At 40.2% G+C, this 14109-nt stretch overlaps 1 protein-coding gene across 1 annotated transcript in view; it reads right to left on the bottom strand.

The window, feature by feature from the left end:
• The window catches only part of GCK (glucokinase), a 71964-nt gene that overhangs the window by 10135 nt on the left and 47720 nt on the right, over window positions 1-14109 (bottom strand). Inside the window, exons 2-5 of the mRNA XM_074227330.1 lie at window positions 5565-5727; window positions 2563-2717; window positions 1280-1399; window positions 96-191 (exon numbers count right to left, since the gene is read on the bottom strand). Of these exons, the coding sequence (XP_074083431.1) occupies window positions 96-191; window positions 1280-1399; window positions 2563-2717; window positions 5565-5727 (534 nt within the window). The remainder of the gene's footprint in view (window positions 1-95; window positions 192-1279; window positions 1400-2562; window positions 2718-5564; window positions 5728-14109) is intronic.

Here is a 14109-nt window from a genome sequence, read left to right as displayed (position 1 = left end):
AAAGGGACAAACTCTCAGTTCACAGGCCAGAAATCCTGAGGGATGGGGAGGAGAAAGAGCTTAGGGTAACCTGATAGACAAGGTTTCTATCTCACCCCACGCCGTTTGATAGCATCTCTTAAGAGCCCGACTATGTTGTTCCCTTCAGCACCCGATGCTTTGAAACCTTTTGTCCAGTTGAGAAGGATTCCCTGTAAGGAGAAGGAAAAATAATTGTATAGATTACTATTTTTGAAGTTTGGAGAATTTCTATAAACAAATATCTCTACTGGGAGCTAAAATCTAGGACAGCAAGAAATAGATATCATGAGCAGTTTTTCTCATATTAGTAGTAATATGCTTATAAATGTTTAACAGTCAGTTCTCCCTCATATCTGTGTGTGAGGACAAGATACACTTTTAAGTTTAATTTGCATTATTAACTTTTTTCATCATTTTCTTGTGACGCAATCTACAAAGCAATAAAAGAAGCCTCTATTTGTAACTGTTTGCTAATTTCCAAGGTGCAAATGCTTATTCTGAAAATTTAACACTAAGTTCTCATATGTATATTTAACCTAGCTCCAGTTTACCCCTGCCAAGAAGCCCCAGTAACTTCACATCATGCATACACACACATACATACATGGCAATTCATTCATCCACTCATTCAATTGTTTGTTGTATTTGTTTGTCCCTCCTTCTCAAAGCAGACTAAGACATTGGGAAGGTGGTGTCACGACTTGTAAATGAACTGGATTTAAGTGAGGAAAGGCTGGGCAAAGTCATCAGCCTCACTCTCTCCTTTGGAGTCATCTGGGTCCAGTGGCAATATAGAGATTAGGATAATTAGAAATGGCCTCAGATACAGTGGGAGATCTTGGCTTTTTTAAGCTTAGCTCTTTCTCAAGTCTCAGTTTGTCTGAGGCAATGCCCTTCAGTGATTAAGATTAGGTGAAAAATGAAACATAGATCTTTACTAAGCAACTACTACATGCCAAACTACATACCTAATGATGTAGGGGGAAGGCAAAACGAACAAGAGATTGTTCCTACCCTCAATAGTTTACAACAGGAGCTATCTCCCCACTGTTTAGAGAAAGAATACTGAGAAAAGAGCCAAACTGAGATCCAAATTTTTAAAAATGAGATTTTTGAACAAGTTCTCATTAGATTACTGACAACTTGTTTCTTTGTTTAAATATTTCTTGTTCATATCAGGCCACACATTGCAGAGGAAAGGAGTTGGGGCCAAAGGATGCTGGATCTAGGGTCAGAGGATCTCAGTATAAATACCTACCTTGTCAATGTCTTCATGCCGCACAGGGAAAGAAAATGTGAAGCCCAGAGGCAATTTTTTATGTTTCATCTGGTGTTTGTCCAGGAAATCAGAAATACATTCAGAGATGTAGTCAAATAGCTGGGAAGGACATAACAAAGAGGAGGCCATAAGTTCTAGTGGACAGGAAGGCCATGCCTGCTCCATAAGGAAGGCAAACCTCCCAAATCTTGGAGATGGACTGGGGCAGATAGGAGGAAAAGGACTGTGACCTGTGACCATTCAGCTGAGCAATGAGTCCAATGGCAGGGAGTAGTGATAACAATACCATGGCCCAAATATTGTCACATCCTACTGTTTCCCTCTTGAAATGGCTTTGTGTCTATAGACTTATGAACCTGTTGGATATGCACAGGAGAATGGAAGCTGTTTGAGGTCAGAGATTGGTTTGTTTCCTAATATTTGTATCTTCAGTGTACAGGTAAGTGCCTGGTATATAATAGAAAATTAATAAATGTTTAATGGATGAAATGGAATCAGTGCTGGGGTATCTTGTCAAAAGGGAAAGCACCTTTTGGGTGGATGCACTGACTTAAAAGTATTGGTTTTTAGTATTTAGCTGCTAAATGCCAACATGATAAAAATGAACATTTACATAGATTTTTTTTTAGGTTTTTGCAAGGCAAATGGGGTTAAGCGGCTTGCCCAAGGCCACACAGCTAGCTAATTATTAAGTGTCTGAGACCGGATTTGAACCCAGGTACTCCTGACTCCAAGGCTGGTGCTTTATCCACTATGCCACCTAGCCGCCCCCATAGATGTTAATATATAAAGTCTCTTCCTTGCAAAATGTAGGTACCTGTTAAGTGACTTAAGTGTTATTTCATTTCCTTCTCACCTCCAGTTATAATTTTCCAGGTGAGAAAAGTAAAGTACTTTTTGATCAGTCACCCAGTTAGAAAATATCATAGTCAATTGGATTCCAATTCAAGTCTTTAGACTATGAATCCCAGGCTTTTTCTACTATAGTTCAATGAATTCTTTTCTGTGTCTAGACCAACCACTCTCACAGGGAGTCAAGCCCAGGGTTCTCTCTCTGAATCCACTCCTTTGAGAAATTGGAAGAGCTTTCCCAACAGGGGGTAGTGCTTCTATGAGACTACTAATTATTAAGGACAGTTCAAAGGTTATCCTTGGCTCCTCTTGGGTCCTGTGCCCTTGGCTCCAGAGCTCCCCTTGTCACTCCTAAGGCCCCCAAAGAGGAAACAATTGGCCAGGTATCTCATCCCATGCAAGGGCCTCACCATTTCTGCTGTGCCTGTCATGGCATCCTCAGGGATGGAGTACATCTGATGTTTTGTCTTCACACTCCATTGACCCTCCTCTCCTTCTCCCACTTTTACCAACATTACTCGGAAATTGGTGCCACCCAGATCCAGGGAGAGGAAGTCACCCACTTCTACAATCCAAAAGAAAAACAAAAGATACTGATTAAATGTTCTTGTATGCAAAGTGGATATACCAAATTTCCTCTATCCAATGTTGAAGTAGGAAAATGGCTAGGATACAGGCAGGGACCCCACAGATTTGGAGAAGAAAGAGTAAGGCATAATGAGGAATGAATCATGGAAATATGTGTGTGTGTGTGGGGCGGGGTTGTTTTCCCAAGGACTATGGCATGGCTGGATTTAGATCTGAAGGGAACTCAGAGGTCTTCTAGTTGTCTCTCTCTTCATTTTATAGATGAGAGACTAAGACTTTGAGAGATATGTGACTTGCCCAAGGTCATCTAGGAACTAAGTAGCTAGGGACTTGAAGTTAAGTCATTAGTCATAGATCTAGGACTGTAAGGGACCTCTGAGGTCACCTAGGTCAACCCTTCCCTGCTCCCTCTTTTAACAAATGAGGAAACTAAGCCAAACTAGGTTGATTGGTTTTCCCAAAATCAAACAGGGAATAAGTCAAATAGCTGGAATTTGAACCCAGGTTCTATGATTCCATAGCCAATGCCACAGGCCACATCTGTAAGATATTTTGAACCACCAAGAGGCTGGGGATAGGAAGGATTAGGACCAGGGAATAGTAGCAGAGAAAACCAGTCAACCAAAGATAAGAAATATGATTGGGTGCCCCTGATTCCCTTTTTAAGTCCTTTATCAGCATGGCAGAGTTTGATGTTCTGCCTAGAGGTTCACAATTGGGAGTGGTAGGGGAGTCTACAGAAAGCCAATGTATGATTAGACCTCACCCTGGACTATAGAGAGGGTCAAGGGCCAGTGGGACAAATTGTCCCAGGAAAGAACCATCATCCACTGAAGTGCACACAAGTAGGAAGGGTCAGAGGAAGTGGGATGGAGAGATGGGTGGGAAATTGCCAAATGACTTTTTCTCAGAAAAAGAAGGAGTTAGGGAAGGCAAAAACATAGAGAAATTAGGTGAATAGTGAAATCAGTAGTAGGGAATCTAGAAATAGCAGAGTTTGAATAAGAATTAGTCAGTGCCAGCCTAGAATGGTACAAGAAAGCAAGTGCTATTCATTCAGAGAATAAGCAGAGAATAAATTCCTATAAGTGAAGAAGGGTGATTTAACAAGACAGATTAAAGTATCCAATACATTTACTAAGAAACCCTCCAATGACAGTCAATATGGGGTTGGTGGAAGAGGGTGCATAAGCAAGGCCTAGGTTCAGAACCTATGTCTAATACCTATTAGCTGTGTGATGCCAGTGTCCCAGGCAGCTTTCTAAAACTAAGAGTTTCACATCAGTTGTGGATTTCTATCAATGGAGGAAGTTTCCATAATAGGAGTTCTCTATACTAATGAAATCAGGTCTTGGCCAAACAAGTAAAACAAAAAATCCCTTTTGAAATGAACTGAATTGATGTATGAATGAATGTATTAATGGATAAATGAGTGAGTGAATGGAAGGATGAGTGAGTGAATGAATGAATGGATTTTCTGATCAGGAAAGGAGAGGGCCCTAAACAGATGACCAGTCTTGATAATCAGACTACATTGGCTCCCGCTAAGCCTAATTCTTACTTTGATTATCTGTAATATGATATGTAATATGATTATCTGTAATATATAAACAATTTTCTTAAGATTTTGTGGCTGAAAAAATGTGATCAGCCCCTCTGAGCTAAGCTAGGCTGGTCCTCAGATAAAAGACATCAGGTCTTTTGGCAGGCCTAGACACAAGTTTGGTAGAATCTATAAGAAGTTGTACCCTGCTGGTACATTTATTAAGAATCTTAGATCACTTTGTTGGTGGAACTATGAACTGATACAGCCTTTCTGGAGAACAGTCTGGAGTTATGCCCAAAGGGTAATAACAATGTTATTGATCCAGCAATACCACTCCTGGGTCTCTATCCTGAAAAGATCATGAAAAAGGGTAAAAATATCACTTGTACAAAAATATTGATATCATCTCGATTTGTAGTAGTAAAGAAATGGAAATTGAGGGTATATCTATCAATTGGAGAATGGCTGAACAAATTGTGGTATATGTATGTTATGAAACACTATTGTTCTGTTAGAAACCAGGATGGATGGGGAGAAGCCTGGAAAGACTCGCATGAACTGATGCTGAGTGAGATGAGCAAAACCAGAACATTGTACACCATAACAGCAACATGGGGTTGATGATCAACCTTAATAGACTTGCTCATCAGTGCAATAATCAGGGACAATTTTAAGGTATCTGTGATGGAGAACACCATCTGTATCCAGAGAAAGAATTGTGGAGTTTAAACAAAGGCCATGTATAGCATGGAAACAATGTAAAGACTATCAGACTGCCTTCTGTGGTGGGGTGGGGGGAGGTAAGTGAGATTGGGGGAAAATTGTAAAATTCAAAAAAAATTTTTTTAAAGTGGGGAAAAAAAAGAATCTCAGCTCACCTCTGCACCTCTGTGGGATCTCAGAAGAGAACTTTGAAAATTAATTTGTTAATTTATAAGTTATGGAGTTAGATTCCTGGAGTTGGGTTTGGTGGCAAGGTTTTGGTCTGGACAAGGCTGCCCAATGCTTGGGAGGGATTTAGTGGGACCGTGAAAGATGATCACAAGGATCATGCACCAGTAGAACTGAGAGCAGACTCTGGACCAGTGTTCAGGACATGGAGAGATCTGTGCAGTTTCTTCTTCCGATGTTCTTACACAAGCTTTTTGAAGCTATCTGAGGAGCTCTACCTGGTGGACATTTAAGGAATCACAGAACTGGGAGTCCACTAGGGTCTGACCAAGGATGGAAACTAGGGAAATTGGAGCCCTTTCATGAAATTTATGTGGTAACAGCTACCTGACCCCTCTGGGGTGGAGCGCACATAAGTGGGGAGCATCTTCACACTAGCTTCTTCATGAGTCTCCAGCCGCAGGCCCCGGTCCATCTCCTTCTGCATTCGCCTCATCACTTTCTTCAGATCTTCTTCCTGTAGCCTGAACTCAGATAAGATTTGCTCCACCTGCCACAGGAGAGAAGGAAGTCAGGAGATGTAAAAACAGAAAATGACCATTATGTAGTTCCTAAAGGAGAATTCTGAATCCAATTGTGAATTTTTAAAAAAAAAATTAAATTTATTTTTTTTTTTTTACTGGTGAATAAGACTTACTGAACTTGGTATATTAGACTTGGAATTGGAAAATCTAAGTTCTTGGATGCTGGCAAGAAAGTATTAATTCAAGTAGTATTCAGTTTATAACTTACACAGGTTTTAAAAATATTTTTTATTTTTCCAAATTACATGTAAAAACAATTTTTAACATTCATTTTTTGAAAATTTTGAGTTATAAATTTTCTCCCTCAATTCCCTACTTCTTGATTGATAGCTAAGCAATTTGATGTAGATTATACATGTGTAATCATGCAAAACATATTTCAATTTAATCATGTTGTGAAAAAAGCCAAAAGGAAAATAAAAATGCAAAAAAATAAAAAATAACTAGTATGCTTTGATTTACATTCAGATTCTATTAGTTCTTTCTCTGAAGATGGACAGCAGTTTTCATCATAAGGTCTTTGGGATGTTCTTAAACCTTTGTATTTCTGAGAATAGTTAAGTTATTCACAGTTGATGATTGTACAATATTGATGTTATTGTGTATAATGAGATTTTCCTAGTTTTACTCATTTCCCTTTATGCAGACTTTTAAAAAATAATTTTTCTAAACATCATTGGAAATGTATAATATCATCTTTGGAACTGCTTCCCTTTTACCATATGACCTTTATTACTATGTCTCACCAAGTCCCTCCAAAGCATTGGGCAGCCTTGTCCAGAATAAACAAATGTAGGGAAATTCAGTCATCTCCTGGCTTGTGATCCAGAGAGCCCAAGAGATATCAGGTGTTGTTATCTTGCCTTAGATATTTTCCTGACAAATCTTATTTGTCTATGATGACTTTGTCCATCTTTCTAGACCTCTCATGAGATAAACATGACCCATAACAGGACTTGAAAGGATGAAACTCAATCATCAGAAATATTATTTGTAGTCTGGAAGCCACTCCTTCCCCAAGGCAGCTCACATTGTTGTTGGGGTCATGCTCCCTCTTTACTCCATTGTGGCCCAGCTGACTTGAGAAGTGGAAGGGAAAGAAGACTGTTGAGCAGATAAGCACTTTTCTCCATAGTTGTCTTCTCCTTTTCCTCTCTCCCCCCAATTTTACTATCAATCAAGCATCAATATCAGGTGTAGCAGAAACATCTTTGGTATTTATTTATCATAGGTTCTTAGATCTAGAGGCAGAAAATATTTCAAAGTCCAACTCTCTTTTTTGCAGGCCTGGGGAGGTTAAGGTCATGCAACCTTGCTCAAGGTCATTTATATGACAGCAGAAGCAGGATTTGAACCCAGGTCCTCTGCTCTAGAGCCAATTCTCTTTCTATTAAATCATATGTTTTATGATTTAAATGTCCTATATATTACATGGTGGGGAGGGGAAGCACTGGACTAGGAGACAAGAAACCCAGATCTAGGCTCTAAAACTACTAGTATGAAACTCACTTAGTATTAAGTCACAGGCAAATAAGTCTGAACCTCAGTTAGCTCCTCTGAATAATGACTGGACAACAACAAAAATAATGGGGGTGATGATACTTGTACCAGCATTTTGTAAGCTGTTAAGATCATAGAAACCCAGAGGCCTTCCAGTCCAACTCCCTCATTTTATGGATGAAGAAACTGACATCACTGGTAAAGTGACTTATCCTAGGTCACACAGATAAATTCAAAGCGGAGTTGGGACTTGAACTGTGCTAAGCTGTCTTTATTAGTATTATATTTTCTCTCATTTTAACCCACAGACATTTATTATATTCTATGTGACAACTGTTGTTCAGTCATTTCCAGAGAGCACTATATAATGTGTAAACTTCAACAATATAGGGTTTCTGGATTAAAGGACAAGGAGGGCAAGTCAAGAATTCTTTTCTAAGTCTACAGAAGGACACATTACATTCCTCACAGTTGCTAAGAAAATCAACCTTTGACCAGAAATATAGTTTTGACAAAATTATCCTTTGAGAAATGGAATAAGTATCTCACTTGACCAAAATTCAAATTACATTTTCTATGCTTTGTAATTGTATGCGTGTTTATCATTTCTAAAGACAGTGAATAGAGTCCTGGGTCTAGAGTCAGGAAGATACAAGTTCAAATCCAGCTTTGAAATCCTAAGAAAAATCACAATTTCTGCTTCAGTTTCCTCAACTGTATTATGGGCATCATCACAGCACCTACCTCCCAGGCCTACTATGAGGATTGAATGAGATATTTGCAAAGCATTTAGTATAGTGTTTAGCATGTAGTAGGTGATTAATAAATGCTTATTTCCTTTCTTCTTCCTTTATCAGAAAATAGAACTAATAATTTTATTTATTTCAAGGGATAGATGAGAGGCTCAAATGAGATTGCTATTGATGCTGTTCCATGACTGACTCTCCATGACCTCACTTAGGGTTCATTATACAATGAGGAAACTGAAGCAAAAAGTGCCTGCCCAGGGTCACAAGCTAGTAAGTATCTGAAGCCAGATTTGAACTCAGGAAGGGCTGACATTCTATTCATTATGCTTCTTAGCTGCTTTGAAATGATATTATTATCTATATTAACATAGGTTTGGAAACTTTAAAGCACTCTAAAAATGCTAGTTATTATTATTATCATTGAATAAGAAAAGCATGCTAGATTTTCAAGAACCCAGAGTATTGTAAGAAAGTCAAATCAATGGGAGGTCAACATGACTCCCCTCAAGCCTCTCATGATTGCCACAGGGCTGTGACTTTGTAGAAAGAGCATGAGGTTTGGCATTAGAAGATCTGTCAAATCTTGGCTCTCTTATTTGCCTCCTGTGCAATGTCAAGTAAGGCATTTCACCTTTGCAAGCCTTCCTCATCTGTAAAAAGAGGAGTTTGGGCTGAATGACTTTGAAATCTCTTCTAGCTCTCCATGTTATAAACCTGCATAATAGGTTTGGTACATTTGAGATTAATAGTGTGAGGTGGAATATGGGACAGATAGTGAGATTTTTAAAACATTTTCAGGAAGAACCAGAAGAAATGCTCCCAATGCATCACCCAAAGACGGTGCCTTACTGAAGTTCTGAAAATAAATGTTTTAGAATAGAAGACCTTTAGAAATCCTTTGGTCTCCCCTTTTTGTTTTATAGATGAAGATCATATACACAGTAACATCAAAGAAGGGATTTCAAGCCAAGTTATCTAACTCCCAATGGAATTCTTCTTCCCTGTACCAGGCTGCGCAAGGAGCACCTATGTTTAGGGTTTTATCAGAGTCATCCTCCAACCTGAGCTCTAAAGACCCTCCAACAATCCAGATTGGTTTAATGTCTTGTGGGGGCAAAAGTGATGACTTTTTGGAAACAGTGCTAAATTAGTCTAAGCCATAGGCCTCAGTTTCTATTTCTCAAGAATCAGGTGAGCGTGAGAACCCGGATCTCTGGCTAGAAAAATTATGTCACCCTAACCTTATAAGATGTAAACAAAGACAGACCCTCCAGTGAAAGCTTAGGTACACCTCCCTTCTCTTCGGACCATCAAGTTAGACCAATTGTTGTAAGAGTCAGCAGAAAGGAGGAGGGGGAATGGGTTGTGGTTTTTGTGTTTTTTTTAACCCTGCTTCAGGTTCTGTAATTTGGCTTCTCTCTCTCTCTCTCTCTCTCTCTCTCTCTCTCTCTCTCATAGTTAGGAACTGCCCCGCTTCTTGCAAAAACCGAATTAAATTTTAACTCTTTGCTGCCACTTTGAGAGGACTCCAAGTAGTCATTTTGGGTTAGGGTTTAAATTCCCTGCACATGTCTGGTGGTAGGTTCTTAGGTTTTCAGAGATATCTCAGAGTGTTCTGAGCTTGAGTTTAAAAAATATCCCACTTTCTCTCCTTCCCAATGCATTTCTATCCAGGCAAAAATAAGTTTAGAGGTGGGCTGGCATGGTAGATAGAAGGCCAATCTTGGGAATAGGAAGTCCTGGGTTCAACTGTTGCCTCAGATACACATGGGTAAGTTACTTAACTTCAGAGAGCCCCAGAAAAATTTGTAAGAACATTGGTTATATTGATTTGACCATCTGCTTTGATGAAAGAAGTTTCCAAACCAGGAATTCATTAGTGAATGAAATCCCAAGCATAGAATGGCAAGAAAATCAGCTTAAAATGAATTCCCAGGACCCTCTTAAGGATAAAAGAAATCACAAAAAGGAAACCTGTAGTTATTTATTATTTTTTTAGCACCATCTGGTGGAAATTCTCTTTCCTTGCCCCTCCCTAAATTACTGACAGATCATTGATACTACAATAGTGGGACCCCCTAAAAGCACTGGGACCTGGGATCACCTGCTATCTGTACCCCAGAAATGGATTGGGCAGGAAGGAAGGTACACTTAACATTTCCTCAAGGACTCTAGCCTTAAATCAAATGCAATCCTTAATATTGACTCTCTGATTTGACTTTCTCCAAGTCCCAACTAAAATCCCATCTTCTAAAGAAAGCCTTTCCCCACAACTTATAATTCTAATGCTTTTCCTCTGTTATCCTGTATATGTTTGTGTGTTGGAGGGCAGGGACTATCCTTTGCTTCTTTTTAAATCCTCAGGACTTAGCACAGTCTCTGGCACATAATAAATGTTTCTTGATTGCTTAATAATGAGTATATCCTTTTATTTCTAGGGACAGTGGGGGAAAGTTGACTTCATCAACTCAAAAGGCCATAAATTCCTCATTGGCAGTTCCTATTTGCAAGCTTTTTCCTTCGCAAGACACTGCTTTGAAACTTTTTGCAATACCACTAGCATTGGAGACAAAACATAAGAAGTCATAGGATTAGAGAATTTAGAACTAGAATTTAGTCTTAACCAGGGTAGGGCAATGCTTCAGGGCAGTGCATTTTAATACATATCTTCACTCAGCAGCTAGATGTCCCTGTAGTAACTACTTCTCTCCCACTCAACCGAATGTCTTAATTTCTTGTATTTTTATATAATGAATTACAAAGTTGATTTCATGCTTCCTGGACAAGTTCACATTTCTATCATGATATTTGCCTTGGATACCAAATGCTCCTAGCTGAAAGGACCTTAAAGATGGTCCTCAAAGTGTGGTCTGAGGTCCTCTGAGCATCACTGATTCTTTCTACAAGGCCAAAATTATTTTCATAATAATACTAGGGTATTTTAATTTTTCAGATGGTAGATATTAATAGATGTAAGTCATGTAAACAAAAGTCCTTGGGGAGTTGGTTCGGGTAATCTTCAATAATTTTTAAGAGTATAAAGATGGGGGAGGCTAGGTGGTACAGTAGATAAAGCACCGGCCCTGGAGTCAGGAGTACCTGGGTTCAAATTCGGTCTCAGAGGCTTAATAATTAGCTGTGTGGCCTTGGGCAAGCCACTTTACCCCATTTGCTTTGCAAAAACCTAAAAAAACAGTATAAAGGAAACCAGAAACCAAAAACTTGAGAAATATTTGCCTAATTCAACTACTAGCAAATTGAGACCCAGTGAGTTGAAGTGATTTGCACAAGGTCACACAGATAACTGAAGATTCCAATCCAGGTCCTCTGAAGCTTGTCATTCATCTCAGATTCATGCATTTCAAAGGAGACAGCATGGTCCAGGGGAAAAGGTTCAAATCCTGACTTTGACACTTACCTGTGTTACCCCGGGTGAGGTCTCAGTCTCCATGGACTTCAGATCCCCCATTATAAAATGAGGGGCAAGGACTAGATGACTTTGAAAGTTATCTAGTCCTTTGAGCTCTGAAGTTAGATTATTTGAAAGTAGAACAGAATCCAATTAAACATTAGAGGGAAAATGAAGCTCAAGAATCCCCCTTCAACATCTAAGCCTTCTCTGAGTCGCTCATTCATTCAACTCTAGACATTTGTGCTTATTACCTTTATATTTTTCCTAAGCACTGGTGGGCTTCCCCCCTCCTCCTTTCACTTCAGAATGGAAGATATGTGAGAGAGGGTCTAGCAATATCTGGTGCAGTGTCTGGCACATAGTAGGCACTTTTTTGAACAATGAATAGCTGTTAGGTCTCTGTAGCTGACCTCTATGACACCTGTCTTCTCTTCTGCTACCTCATGCATGAAAGCTAATAGATCTGGTTGCCCTTCTGGTGTTGATTCCGTCTAAGCCCATCAAAGGCCTCATTTCATCCTAGATAGTTCTGCCCCTTTACCACATCAAGACCCCTTTTCTGACCCCCCCCTTTTAGACTGCTCTTTTCTTGTGTGCCCTCTGGTGTAATAGAGTTAGTTCTAGTCAAAAGCAATCAGGAGAGAGGCCTATTGTCCTCTACCACCAGGGGAAATCCCCAGGTCCACCTGTCTGACCCTCCTACCAGATGTTAAACAGTTGGCCGCAGTAGTCTGCCCACACAGGAAGCTGCAGGGAGGGCCTGGGCCAGGTCCAGGACCAGGGCCAGGAGCAGGCTGCCCTGTCCAAATGCTGACCAGGCCGTTTCAGGATGCAGTCATGAGTCACTGCTGTCAGTTACCAGGAGTGTACTGTCCGAGCAGGAGGACCAACTGCCCAGGCTGATTCTGTCAGATCCTGAATCTGGGGCGCTCACATATTGGGGAGGCAGCCCTGGCTCAGGACAGATGTAGTCTTTCTCAGGAATTCCTACATAGACTGAAGAAGAAGCAACAGGCTACTGAGAGTAGATCCCTGAATCTATTCTTTTTGATGAACTACCCCAGATTGGACAGCTGGGGGAAGGATGCAACAGCAGCAGCCTGGAGTCAGAAAGATCTGAGTTCAAATATGAACTCAGACACTGACTGTGTGACCCTGGGCAAGGCAATTTCCTCACCTTTAAAATGAGCTGAAGAAGGAAATAGCAACCAGTGCAGTATCTCTGTCAAGGAAACCCCAAATAGGGTCATGGAGGCAGACAGGACTGAGATAACTGAACAACAGTAAGAGCAAATGTGCCAGTACTATGTTAAATTAGATAGCTAGAAAGGCAAGAATTGTCCCCTCCCTTGAAGAGAAAACCTATAAATAACTATATATAAAACAATCAAGATATATGAACAAGAAAGGGGACTGGGAAAATCTTGCAGATGGCAGGACTCAGCTGGCACTTAAAAAAGTCTGACATAGATTCTTGAGAAGGATTGTGTCCCCCCACAAGGATACCCCTTCCTTCTTGTCTCTCCCTCCCCCCACATTTCTCTTCTCTGGGTTTATATAGAAGAGACTGTATAAGACTGACTCTCTCAGGAAAACACTCCTTCCTGGGAAAGCTGGGTACCCTGTAGGACATAGGAGGTAGCCTGTGCCAGGCAAATCAAACCATTACCACCTCCCTGACCTCCATCTTTCCTCAGAAACTGATAGGGACAGTTCTAGACTCTAAATCCAAGAGCCTTGGGAATAGAGCTGTCCCCCAAACTACTAGACCTGTTTCCATCCCAGATCCTTTAGCCCTCATTGAGGGGAAAAATTGTGGAGAAGGGACCTACCTTCCTCACCCTTACCAAGAACAACTGCCAACCAGCAGCTACCAATAGACAAATGAGCATAGGAGCCCTGTGAGTGGCAAAACACTTCAGAACATAGGTCCTACTTCCCTCTCAGTCCTCAGGGCCATTATCTGAGAAAGTGGATTTTATGGAGAGGGGACCAGTTATCTCCACCAATTGTCAACTGCCACATCATCTTGACCACCAACTCCTCTCACATCTTGGTGAAGACAGTCCAGGACACTGAATCCAAGAACCTTAGGAATAACAATGCCTTTGAGATAGCCAGTGCCTGCAGTCATCATTCTGGGAAACAAATCTTGTGAAAGATGTAGCCTGGCAACTGCAGTACTACATCCACATCTATTGAAGACTCAGAAAAGAAATTATGGACACCAAACTATTGGCATTGCCAAATGATTCAATATCATAAATATATAATTTTTAATCCCTGGAGAAGACATTAAAGAAGAGGCATTAACATCTATCTGATTTGCAGCTGAAACTGCATATCCATATATTTGACTCCCCCTTAGAATGTGATCTTTTTGAAAGCAGGGACTACCATACTCTTTATTTATATTCCCGGCTCTTTGCACAGTGCTTTGCATATAGTAAGCACTTAATACATGCTTCATTCATTCATTCATTCATTCATTCATTCATTCATTCATTTTTGGCTCCTTCCTAGGGGGTGCTCTCTGGAAAAATGCTGACCAAAGTTTCAAGAGAGTCAAGAACAAGAAGGTATTTTCTGGAAAAAGGCTACAGGTTAAAGATGGATGCTCAGAGCTCCAGAAATATTTCTCCCAAATTTCCTCAGCTAGGTGGTACCAGTATTTTGTATCCTAGGCT

The sequence above is a fragment of the Macrotis lagotis genome, chromosome 1, assembly GCF_037893015.1.
Source record: "Macrotis lagotis isolate mMagLag1 chromosome 1, bilby.v1.9.chrom.fasta, whole genome shotgun sequence".
In the NCBI taxonomy this organism is placed as follows: Eukaryota; Metazoa; Chordata; class Mammalia; order Peramelemorphia; family Peramelidae; genus Macrotis; species Macrotis lagotis.
This window is presented reverse-complemented; position numbering and strand designations above follow the sequence as displayed.